We start from the raw sequence: 11893 nt of genomic DNA, 5'->3' as shown, positions 1-11893 counted from the left end.
CCTGAAGCCTTGCAAACTGAAGCTGAACAACTTGATATAAACTTAACAGAGATACATGTCTGTTGCTGTGTAAACTGTAAACCACTCAGAAAGATACTTGAACACCTGATGACATCATCAGAGGTGTCTCAGGCTGCAAAAGGTGCTTTGACTCTGACATCTAGAAATCTAGAAATCTTGACTGGCTGCCCCCTGGGCTCAGGAACTGGTTTATAACTTGCTCCAACTGTTAACCTTGTTTTTTTTCTTTTTAATTCCATAGAAATACTTCTTCTTAGATACCTGACTGCTGGGGGCTGGCCTGGTGGCGCAGCGGTTAAGTTTGCACGTTCCTCTTTGGTGGCCCAGGGTTCACCAGTTCAGATCCCGGGTGCGGACATGGCACTGCTTGGCAGGCCATGCTGTGGTAGGCATCCCACATATAAAGTAGAGGAAGATGGGCACAGATGTTAGCTCAGGGTCAGTCTTCCTTAGCAAAAAGAGGACGATTGGCAGCAGATGTTAGCTCAGGGCTAATCTTCCTCAAAAAAAAAAAAAAAACGCAAACAAACAAAAAAACCTGAGTGCTTGTTTCCACAATATAGGCCTAACTTTGGGAGCCCACCTGCATCACCACATTCTAAAATGAATTTAACTGGACTGATCTATCACCAGGACTAAGAAATGTGTTCAGTGAGATGAAACAATGTACCACTCAGCTTCTGGACCATGAAACTTCTTAAAGTTTCAAAGGCGGGACTGTGGGGGACTGGAATTGGCCACCCCAAAATGTGTCTCTGTGGCATGATTATTTTGTCCTGATTACTTTTAAAAACTGCTGACACTGAAACCAGCAACAGCCATTGACGATTAAGTAGTTACTAAAGTCTTTTCCTTTTTGCAATTACTGATGATAGCTTTTAGCTGTTTAACCCGCCCATTGTTAACTGTGCTGTTTAGGCAATATGCTATCTGACTGCCACCAGGCTCCTCAGATAACATCTCCCTGGAGCCTGGGTCACCACGGTAATGGGTGTGTGAGCTGTTTTTCAGGAATTAGGACACCTCCTTCACTCCAGGCCAGTTGAGACCACTAACTCATCAACTGGGCCCACGCAGATGTCCAATCTGCAACCTTTTGATGTCAAGAGGCTAAAAACTGCACCCTCAGGTCATGCTAGCACTGCCATTTTGTGAACATGGGTCCTACGAAGAGGCGTGGAGTCTGACTACACTTGTGCAGACCATCAATTCCCTCACCTCTCCTCACCTCCAGTCACCCATCTCCACATTTCAGACCACCTTGCTCCCTAACCCATAAACATCCCTGAGTCCCTATTTTCAGGGAAGCAGATTTGAGACTCGGGCTCTCGCTTCGTCCTGTGGCTGCCTTGTGAGTAAACCCTCTCTCTGCTGCAATCTCATCGTCTTGGTGTTTGGCTTTCTGGACCGTGGGTACAAGCAAACCTGGTTCAGTAACAACATGACAGAAGCTCTGAAAAGTAGAAGTTACCCTTTGTAAGAGACACATTGTAAAGGAAATCTCCATCTGTAAAGGTGTCTCCCTCTCTGTACCAGGAAGAAGGGGGGATGACCTTATCTCTTAAAACTGTTATCAATGTGGAAGGCAAGGACTTAAACCTGCATAATAACCTGGCTCTTGTTTACTGTGCTTCTCTGGCCATCTCTCATAACTGGCCTCCCCACACCCAACATCCTCTTTTGTCTTCAGCTGAAGATGATACTTAAGGTGGTGGCTTCAGCCATTTTGGCGAGTTGCTCAGTTTGCCTGGGCCTCTCCCATGAATGCATGTTATAAAGCTTTGTTTAATTTTCTCCTGTTATTGTCTCATGTGCATTTAATTTGCAGCCGGCCAGAAGGACCCAGAGTGGGTAGATGCAATGTCTTCCTCCCCTACAGTTCCGTGTTCCAGAAGCTGAGTCTACGGCCCAGGGCCGCCCTGTCACCCCGCGCTCCCCGTGTGCCGTAGCTCAGCCTCGGGGCCGGCCTGACCCTCTGGTTTGCGTGGCCCATGGCTCTCGGCCACTTGCCTGGCGTCAGGGGGCCGCAGGGTCCAGGGAGGAGAGGCCGCAGTGACAGGGCGTCCAGGGCCAGGGAGGGAGGAAGGTTCTCAAGAAAGAGCGGGAAAAGGACTACAGAACCGCCTTCTGACTCCAGGGGCCCCGAGGGGACACAGGCCCCGGGTGGAGCGCGAACGGCAGGTCCGGAGCGGGTGCGGGGCTCGTCCGCGCCGGCTCGGCGGCCCCGGCCGTCCGCAGCTCTCGGGCCGGCGCGGAGGCTCCCGCAGGCGGCGGCCCACGGCGTCGCTGCGCGCCAGGGCCAGGGCCGGAGCCCGGCGCCGCTCAAGGGCTCCGACGCGTCTTCGCCCCGGGGGGCTCCGCCGCCAGGCTCGCCTCTCCCGGGTCACGGCGCCATCACCGCCCCACCGTGAGCCCGGCCGGGGAGCCGCCGCCAGAAGCGCCTCCGCGCCCACCCACCCCGGCCGCGCGCCCCGGCTCCCAGAGGGGCGGGCTCGCAGAGCGCAGGCGCACGGAGCTGCCGGAGCCTCGACCCCGCCCCGGCGCGCGCAGCCGGCCGTTTACTTTCGAACGGCGGCCCCGCGCTTTCCCATTGGCCGGCGCTTGCGCAGTTGAATGTTGCGCGGAGACTGCGCTTGCGCCGTCGGGTCCGCGAGGCCCCGCCCGCCTGAGCACCTGCCGGCCCGAGGGCGGAGCGCGCGGCGCCGCGGTCTCGGCGTCCCTGGAGGCCGGCGCTTGGTCGGCCTGGGCGCCCGTCGAGCGGTGAGTCCGGGGAGCGGGGCCTGGTCCCGGGGGCGGCGCCGGCCCGCTGGCTGCGATGCGGGAGTCGAGGGCTCGCTGCCCAGCGGAGGGGCCCCGCGCGCGCCCGGCCGCACAGGCGCCGTGGTCCCTGCGGGCAGCTGGCCGTCCGGGGGCGGCGGGGCCGGCGCCTCGGGAGGGCTGAGGGGAGGAGGGGAGGACGGGCGGAGGGGAGGAGGGGCGGAGGGGAGGAGGGGAGGAGGGGAGGACGGGCGGAGGGGAGGACCGGCGGAGGGGCGGAGGGGAGGAGGGGCGGTCGCCCGTGTCTCACGGCCCAGCCGCGGTCCTGAGGCCTCGGGCAGAACGGGCCCAGGGTCCCCCAGCATTTCAGGGGCGGGACGGGGATGGGCAGACGTTTGGATGGGAATGACCTAAATTAACATTTATCACTTCAAACTGGCAAAATGTGTCCCTCCCGGGGGTGCGTCTTGTCCTCCAGTTAACTTTAAGCGATTGAAATGAGCGTGAATGTTGGGCCCCTCGTCACCGTTGTTGACGAGTGTTTTCGAGAGCTCATGAGATAACGACGCTGCGGAAAGAGGTCCTTTGTGACGAGTGATCTGGTCACAGAATTGTTGGGATCTTCAAGGTACGAGTGACACCTCTCCTGCTGCTCCAACAACTGTTGATATTTGTCACTGCTTTTCTCAAAACGCCTGAGGCAGAGAAGGTGAACGTCAGAGGCAGTGGAGTAACCATTCCTGGGATGCCGTAGTTAATGTATTTCTTGAGAATGTAAATCTGAAACTTTAAAACTGTTTTAGTTTTAGAATAAAAGAATCTGAAAAAGCTGGAGAAGATAAAGTGTATTCCGTCTGCAAGCCAGAAGATCATCAAAGTAGGTAAGCTCTGGGAGATTAAGTGAATATGAAAGAAATTGTCAGTGAACTTTTACTGAGTGTATGATTTAAACTGTAAGTGAAATTTTTAAGTCTTTTGCAAAAAGATAGATATTGGTGGTGTGTAAAATTCAAACCATATAGAAGGAGCATAAAGTGAAAAACTCCTCCCTCTTCTGAGCTTTCCTTGGTCGTTAGCTCTTGTGTACTCTTCTAGAAATCTGACAGGTATGTTGACATCTTCATACACACGTGGTATCATTTTATCCGTACAAATCTGCAGATTGCATTCATTAAGTTATCCGGACACCTTTTTATTACGTATTTACATATTGATGTGCATTCTTTTTTAATGAGCAAGTAGCTAGCCTTTGAAGTAAGGTATCAAGATTTAACTAGTCTGGCAAAGTGAAATTTGGCTTTTAGGTAATGTTTGTTTTAACATTGCCTTTGAGCAAACATATTGCTGAACGTTTTCCACCAGCTGTGTTTTCACTTTGAAAAGTATAAAAAAATCAATGAAAACCTTAACTTCTCACTTGAGTTCCTTGTTAAGTTGCATTAGTAGTTTCTTTTTTGGTTTGGGGAAACAGGTTGATGTCAAAATGTGGGAAAATAGTACAAACGGGCACAGTTAAAATCACGTCTGACCTTGGGATTTTTCTTTATTTCAAGTTGAAAGAGTTAGGGTGATCCTTCATTATTTTTCTTTATTTATATGTACAACAGTATTTTAAAAATCTTGCCCTATGTGTATATATGTAGCACAATTGTAGTATTTCTAAAGTAAGTCTTGACTTGTGTGAAATGTGCTTTTTATCAGTCAGGGCCACAAAGATGGGAGCTCCAGTCTGGGTGGTGGCACCTTTTGAATTTTCCCAGACTTACAGCTGACTCAGTCTAAATCCAAGAGCAAGCCGTCCAACGCTGTGATGTGGGCAGTGTAATTTCTCTTCAGGAGTTGTAAGATGTAATATTTTATAACCATTGATGTTTAGAGATGAAAGGCAGTAACACATTAGTGAGTTAAAACCTAAAAAATGGTGTACATGGGAGAATGGGTACGACATGTCGGTCCTGCTTCATTCTCCGCGTCTGTTGTCAGCGCTGACCATCCGTGGTGTGCTGGTTCAGCACTGGACGCTCCACAGGAAGTCAGCCCTCTGGAGAAACTGCATAAAAAGTTCGGAAGTTCAGGAGTGTGTTCTTCACACTTAATCACAGGAAATTTGTGAAGTGATTTACAAGTAGATGATTTACCCTCAGGTTTCGTTCTGAAAATATTTAGTTTTTATATTCCTATATCTCAGTGACTTACAAAGGAAGCAGAAAGTCTTGAGCTAAGTTTTCAATTTTTACTTGGGCTTGTAGTAGTCATTGGAGGAGAGTAACATTTTACATGGGTTACTTTTATTTTACTTTTTTTTTTTTTTTAAAGATTTTAGTTTTCCTTTTTCTCCCCAAAGTCCCCAGGTACATAGCTGTGTATTTTTTTAGTTGTGGCATGTGGGATGCCACCTCAGCATGGCTTGATGAGCCGTGCCATGTCCACACCCAGGATCCAAACCGGCGAACCCCAGGCTGCCAAAGTGGAATGTGTGCACTTAACCACTGTGCCACCGGGCCAGCCCTAAAATCACTTTTTAACAAATCAGCAAGATGAGGGTAGTCAGAGTAGAGTTTGATTTCTGTATCTTCAAGTTAAACAAAAGTTTCTGATCAAATTTTATTAAAAATTGCACATACTGGGGCTGGCCCCGTGGCTGAGTGGTTAAGTTCGCGCGCTCCGCTGCAGGCGGCCCAGTGTTTCGTTGGTTCGAATCCTGGGCGCGGACATGACACTGCTCATCAAACCACGCTGAGGCAGCGTCCCACCTGCCACAACTAGAAGGACCCACAACAAAGAATGTACAACTATGTACCGGGGGGCTCTGAGGAGAAAAAGGAAAAAAATAAAATCTTAAAAAAAAAAAAAGAAAAAAAAATTGCACATAGTATGGGAGTAGTTTTTGAGACCGTGATAGTTGCTTCCATTTTATATAGGCTTAGGAGATGACGTTTTCTTTACAATCTTGTGGTGAATATCTTCATTCTAAAGAAAGTTGAGCTTTTGGGGTCCTACATGGGTAAATGGGTTCTCGGAGGCAATGTTTTCTACCTTTTTGAGAACAGGACTTGGGAGAGAAGCTTCAGAGGGAAAGGTTGGATTCTAAGGGCTCATTATGTAAAGTCTTTCCAACATGCATTCACTTGCATTTATGTGCAATGAATGTCATCTTCTAAGCTGCCGCCCAATTACTGCTGTTGCCTGGTATGCTGTACATTTCAAGCTTAGCCTCTATCTGACCAATCTTGGCTCATTAGGGTTCTGAATACTGTCAGTCTGAATGGAGTGTTTTCTGATAACTCTCCTGTTTATAGCTTTTCTTAAGCTAAGTAGAGATTTTGCTATTTCAAAAAAAACAAAACTAATCTGATATTTTATTAACCTTGGTCTCTAAAGGAGCATTGTTTATGCAACCAGTATCGAGTGAGTGCGTACCGTGTGTCAAGTTATATACTTAGACACAATTCCTGTCCTTATTGCAGGCTAACACATTCTAATGTATAGAAAAATACTACACAATTCTTTTAAATAAAATCCAGTTAAGTGCTCTGCAGTAGAGGCGCAGATTAATAGGGGGCCTAATCTGGGGAGGCGGCGGGGCTCAAATTGAGACTTGAAGGGTGACGAAGAGTTTGCTTTTGCAAATGAAGATAAGGAGCATCGAGCTAAAAAGTCTAAAGGAGTTTTTATGTTTATTAAAAGGACAATTAGTTATTTGTAGGTCTTTTCTCAAACGTTTATCTTAAAGCTTAGTTTTATAGAGGAAGATCTGGAAACTTCTATATTTTACATGAAGGGCACTTGAGCTTTTTGTTTTGCTTTGTAAGGTTCTTTTAAACAGTGGTGGAAGTTGATTCTTCTCTGCCAGGGCCAAGTAAGGTGTGCATTGAGGTTAGGCACAAAGGCGGACTCTAAGAGCGGGTAGGGCTTCTCTTGCGGGAAATGTCAATAATAGCTTGCCAAGAGGTCAAGTTCACTTGTGTCACAGAGTCTCTGAACTGTTGCTGGATTTCTACATGAAGGAAAGATGACTAATGGTGTTCTTTACCACTAATGCTGTAGTTATCACAATCAACACTTCATCTTTCAAACTGAGTTTTAGCGGAAGGACTTAATGCAAATCTTCAAATTAAAATTATTACTTTAGAATACTACACTGTGCTGATCCTGGCCTTTAAGCACACTAGTATTCCAATTCAAGAAGCTAAGAAATTTATAGCAACAATTACTAGAGAAATTTAATAACTTGCTTTTGGAAATTATGGTTGAGCCAACTGGGAGCATGAATCCTTCTTTTGAATTAAAGAATATAATTTTGCTAAGCCTAATTTATTTAATAAAAATATCTTGAGTCTTGCCTATTCATTATTTGTGTAGAGTTTTGATTTGAGCATCTAAACATGTGAAGAGTTGCACAGAATAGTTACAATCATTAAGTAGACTTCAATAGAACACTTTGAATTTTTCTTAGTCTTCATTACATAGAAACAAACTTAACTTTTTAATTTGAAACATTTTACTATGAATAAATTAGAATTTTGTTTAGCATGAATTTTGTCCCAAAGTAAACAAGCTCTTAAAGATGATCAAATATTCAATATTATATATTAGGAATTGCATTACTTAGAAAGCTACATTTAAAAAATCTTAGTAAATACCTTAATTATCCTCTTAAGTGACAAGCACAATATAGTAACAGTTTGGAGGTTGACACAGTATCTGCAGCTGTCTTTGTTATACGTAGACTTAAAATACTTTTTTCTCTTGGCAGGAAATGCACAACTTTGAGGATGAGTTAACGTGTCCCATTTGCTACAGTATTTTTGAAGATCCTCGTGTACTCCCATGCTCTCATACATTTTGTAGAAACTGCTTAGAAAACGTTCTTCAGGCATCTGGTAACTTTTATATATGGAGACCTTTACGAATTCCACTCAAATGCCCTAATTGCAGAAGTATTATTGAAATTGCTCCAACTGGCATTGAATCTTTACCTGTTAATTTTGCATTAAGAGCCATTATTGAAAAGTACCAGCAGGAAGACCATCCAGACATCATCACCTGCCCTGAACATTATAGGCAACCATTAAATGTTTACTGTCTACTAGATAAAAAATTGGTATGTGGTCATTGCCTTACGATAGGTCAGCACCATGGTCATCCTATAGATGATCTTCAGAGTGCCTATCTGAAGGAAAAGGACACTCCTCAAAAACTGCTCGAACAGTTAACTGACACACACTGGACACATCTTACTTGTCTTATTGAAAAGCTGGAAGAACAAAAATCTCATTCGGAGAAAGTGGTCCAAGGTGATAAGGAAGTTATTCTCCAGTATTTTAAGGAGCTTAGTGATACATTAGAACAGAAAAAAAAAAAATTTCTCAGTGCTCTCTGCAATGTTGGCAATCTGATTAATCAAGAATATACTCCACAAATTGAAAGAATGAAAAACATCAGAGAGCAGCAGCTTGAATTAATGACATTGACAACATCTTTACAAGAAGAGTCGCCACTTAAATTTCTTGAAAAAGTTGATGATGTCCGCCAACGTGTGCAGACCTTGAAACGAAGACCACTTCCTGAGCTCCAGCCTGTTGAAATTTATCCTCGAGTAAGCCAAGTATTGAAAGAAGATTGGAGCAGAACGGAAATTGGACAAATCAAGAAACTTCTCATTCCTGAAATGAAAATTTCTTCAAAAAGGATGTCATGTTCCTGGTCTGATAAGGATGAAAGAGAAGTTGAATTTTTTAAGATTCTAAACATTGTTATAGTTACACTGATTTCACTGATATTGATGTTGATCCTCTTTTTTAACCAACACATAATAACCTTTTTAAATGAAATCACTTCAATATGTTTTTCTGAAGTCTCTCTGTCTGTTTACCAAAGTTTATCTAACAATCTTCATGATTTAAAGAATATACTATGTCACTCTTTATATCTACTGAAGGAATTCATGTGGAAAATAGCTTCTCATTGAAAATTCAAGTCTGAATTGTTTAAATAGGCTTATTCTGTACAGCAGAGACTGATAACCATGGCTAAATGGAGAACTAGGGGTAGCGTGGATAAATAAAACAGCAAACTAAACTTAGTAGAGTTGCAACACACAAATATGTTAAGCCTTTCATGCTGCTGTTGGATAGAAATAATGTGTCAAGGTTAGAAATGAGGCAGAATGTCTCCAGTTTTCAGACATCTGAAAACTAGAATAAAATGTAGTAATTCCTTGCATATTAATGCATGATCTCATTGGCTTGAGGTTTACTTACTATGGTGGTGACATTTAAGCATTCTTGTACCAATACCGTCTTTGAACATTATCCTATACTGTAGTGGCTGACTTTGCAGTTCTTTATATATTATGTAGCTTTTGGATTCAAAGATGGCAAAATTCTGGAAGTGCATACACCTTTATTTTGATGTGGCTGGAAGCTTTTGAATGGGTGAGATGGTGAGAAGAGGTTTTAAATTCAAGCAGCAGAGTCTAAAAGTGATAAAAGACTGCTTAAAGATGCTTTTCATCAAACACACCTGATCCACACATTGTTTCAGATAAGATTTGCGAGCCCTAAAATGTTTATCAGATACAGAACAGCAACATTTTCTAATACTTGTCATATTCTGTGGTTTGTGTAAATTGTTTTAGGATTGTATTAGAATTTATGTAGTGTTTTAAGTCTTGTCAAATCAGTTCTTGGATAAAAACTAAAATGTTACAAAATGGAATCATTGTTGATATATTTCATCATCAGATTTAGATGACTCATGTTCATTGTATTTGTCTTAAAAAATTATCTTAAATTTTCTGCCAAACATTCCCTTATGCTAATGCCAAAATAGCAATAATTTTAATCTTATTTCCTTGAATTTTGCTTAAAAGGGAGCCTACCTAGCTATTAAGTCAGATCCCTTTGATAATTCCCTTATTATTAGCAGGGACTGGAATTGGAGTGTTTGTTGTAGTTTTGGCCCTTCTGTCCACACAACTGTAACCCAAATACAACCTCGTTTGCTTTCCAGAAATTCCAAACTGGCTATTGCTCTTGGATCACACCTCTAGGTGCTTTACTTAATTTAAAAGACTTTCCAGGTCAGATTAGGGAATGCTCCTGGTCCTACAGATTACATGTAAATTCTAATGAATTCATATGGCTGTGTTCAGGGCACTAGTTCCAAAATATTCCTAAGGTCTTATCTGCGAAGAACAAGTCTGAATATTAAGACAGCCGGCTGTGTTGTCAGTTTGTGACCAGAACCAGAATATCCCTAGCACAAATTAGCACAATTAACGTAGTCATGCATCACTTAACGGCAGAGATACATTTTGAGAAATGCTTCGTTAGGCAATTTTGTCCTTCTGCAAACACCAATGCAAACAGACAGTATAGCCTACTACACACCTTGGCTATATGGCACTAATCTTATGGGACCACCGTCATATATGCAGTCGGTCATGAATGGAAACATCGTTACGTGGCACAAGACTGTATTGTATGGGGGCCAAGAACATCTGGAGGGTGTAATGGAGATAGGGAAAATATACATTCAGCTACTGAGATGAGAGAAATATAAATACATGTTAGCTTTAGACCAAAGTTGCACTGATTTAAGTATTAGTCACAACACAAAAATGCCAGGTACTTTTGGAATACATGTAAATACTAGTAAGTAGTGAAATGTATGTTAGCTGTCAAGCACTTAATCTCACACTTCTGAAGTAGGTATTAACCGCTACTTTTGTACAAAAGAGACACAAAAGTAATTTGCCCAAAGCCATAGAGCTAGTATATGGGAGACCCAGTGTATTCTTTCCAGAGTTCATGCTGTCATGCAGCCTTTCAAGGATTTAAATAAGCCGAGAGTTTTATTAAAGCAGGCCTTCTGTTCATGTCTAAGAATCATCTGTAGCTAAAAATTGAAGCATATGCCTATTAATTTTTTAGGTTTGACATATTTTCTAACTTTTTAGTAGACAAAACTTTATTTTTTGATGAATTTTATGTAGTGTGCATGAATATAGTAAATAACTGATTCTTATAAATGCTGTTTTTTAAAAAATTTTTTACCGAGATGAGATTGTAGAATTTAAAGTATATAATCTTGAAATATTTTTGTTTTCTGTATAACAAAAGTATATATTTTAATAAACTCATTTTGATATTTTATTTGTATTGAGTGGCTTCATAGGGAGCTCAAACTCAGGAGTGGCAGCTTGGAATTTTCATGTAGGTTATGGGTATTATGTATTTTAACTCTTTAAAACTTCATACTAAGCGCTGCTATTCCACTGGTTATTAAAATGTAATAAAAGTATTAAGTTCCATTCATCTCTACTCTCAACCAATGAAAAAGCACTTCATTATAGCTTCTTCCAGTTCCACTTTCCTTATACAATCTTGATTTAAAACAAATGCCCATACTTGAGTTTCAGATCTTGCTTTAAGTCCATGCTCATGTGTTCACACTTTTAATGACTATGTTATATGATAAAACTGTCTGTTGGATTTTTAGTACCTAAGCAATGGTCTACTGAGTAACAAGCTAACCCTTAATTCCTTCAGGATCAATATCTGGAAATTGAATAGCTAGGGCAAACACTTTTAGTTCAATACTAAAATTCCTTCTGAAAACCAAGTGGTTGCCAACTTATTTCCAATAGTATTATAATATTCTTGAGCTAATACTAGTGTAAAAAAAACCCAAACAAAAACAAAACCCTGACAATTTGATAGGCAAACAGTATTTCATATTTATTTCCATTTATAGTAGAAGTTAACCCCTATATACTTCATTCTTTCAATGAAGTAACTAGTGTTTTTTCTTTTAGTATTTTTAGTATAAGTATATGGTATTTTAGTATATAGTGTTTTTCATTTTTTTTTTTTTGAGGAAGATTAGCCCTGAGCTAACTGCTGCCAATCCTCCTCTTTTTGCTGAGGAAGACTGGCCCTGAGCTAACATCCGTGCCCATCTTCCTCTACTTTATATGTGGGATGCCCACCACAGCATGGCCTGATAGCGGTGCCATGTCTGCACCTGGGATCTGAACTGGTGAACCCTGGGGCTGCCAAAGTGGAACATGTGCACTTAACCACTGCACCACCAGGTCAGCCCCTACAGT

At 42.5% G+C, this 11893-nt stretch overlaps 1 protein-coding gene across 2 annotated transcripts; it reads left to right on the top strand.

The window, feature by feature from the left end:
• Positions 1-2563: 2563 nt before the first annotated feature.
• On the top strand, positions 2564-9498 carry TRIM59 (tripartite motif containing 59). Of its 2 annotated transcripts, none has more exons than XM_044770942.2 (3): positions 2564-2781; positions 3582-3659; positions 7535-9498. In XM_044770942.2, the coding sequence occupies exon 3, from the start codon at positions 7538-7540 to the stop codon at positions 8747-8749; it is 1212 nt and encodes a 403-aa protein (XP_044626877.1). In that variant the 5' UTR covers positions 2564-2781; positions 3582-3659; positions 7535-7537; the 3' UTR covers positions 8750-9498. The 2 variants fall into 2 exon arrangements, with proteins under 2 accessions (XP_044626877.1, XP_044626878.1); XM_044770943.2 differs by having other exon boundaries at positions 2675-2781; positions 3257-3659.
• Positions 9499-11893: the final 2395 nt, after the last annotated feature.

The sequence above is a fragment of the Equus asinus genome, chromosome 5 (genome assembly GCF_041296235.1).
Source record: "Equus asinus isolate D_3611 breed Donkey chromosome 5, EquAss-T2T_v2, whole genome shotgun sequence".
Lineage (NCBI taxonomy): Eukaryota > Metazoa > Chordata > Mammalia > Perissodactyla > Equidae > Equus > Equus asinus.
The sequence above is the reverse complement of the archived record's forward strand: the minus strand, read 5'-3'. Positions and strand labels throughout refer to the sequence as shown.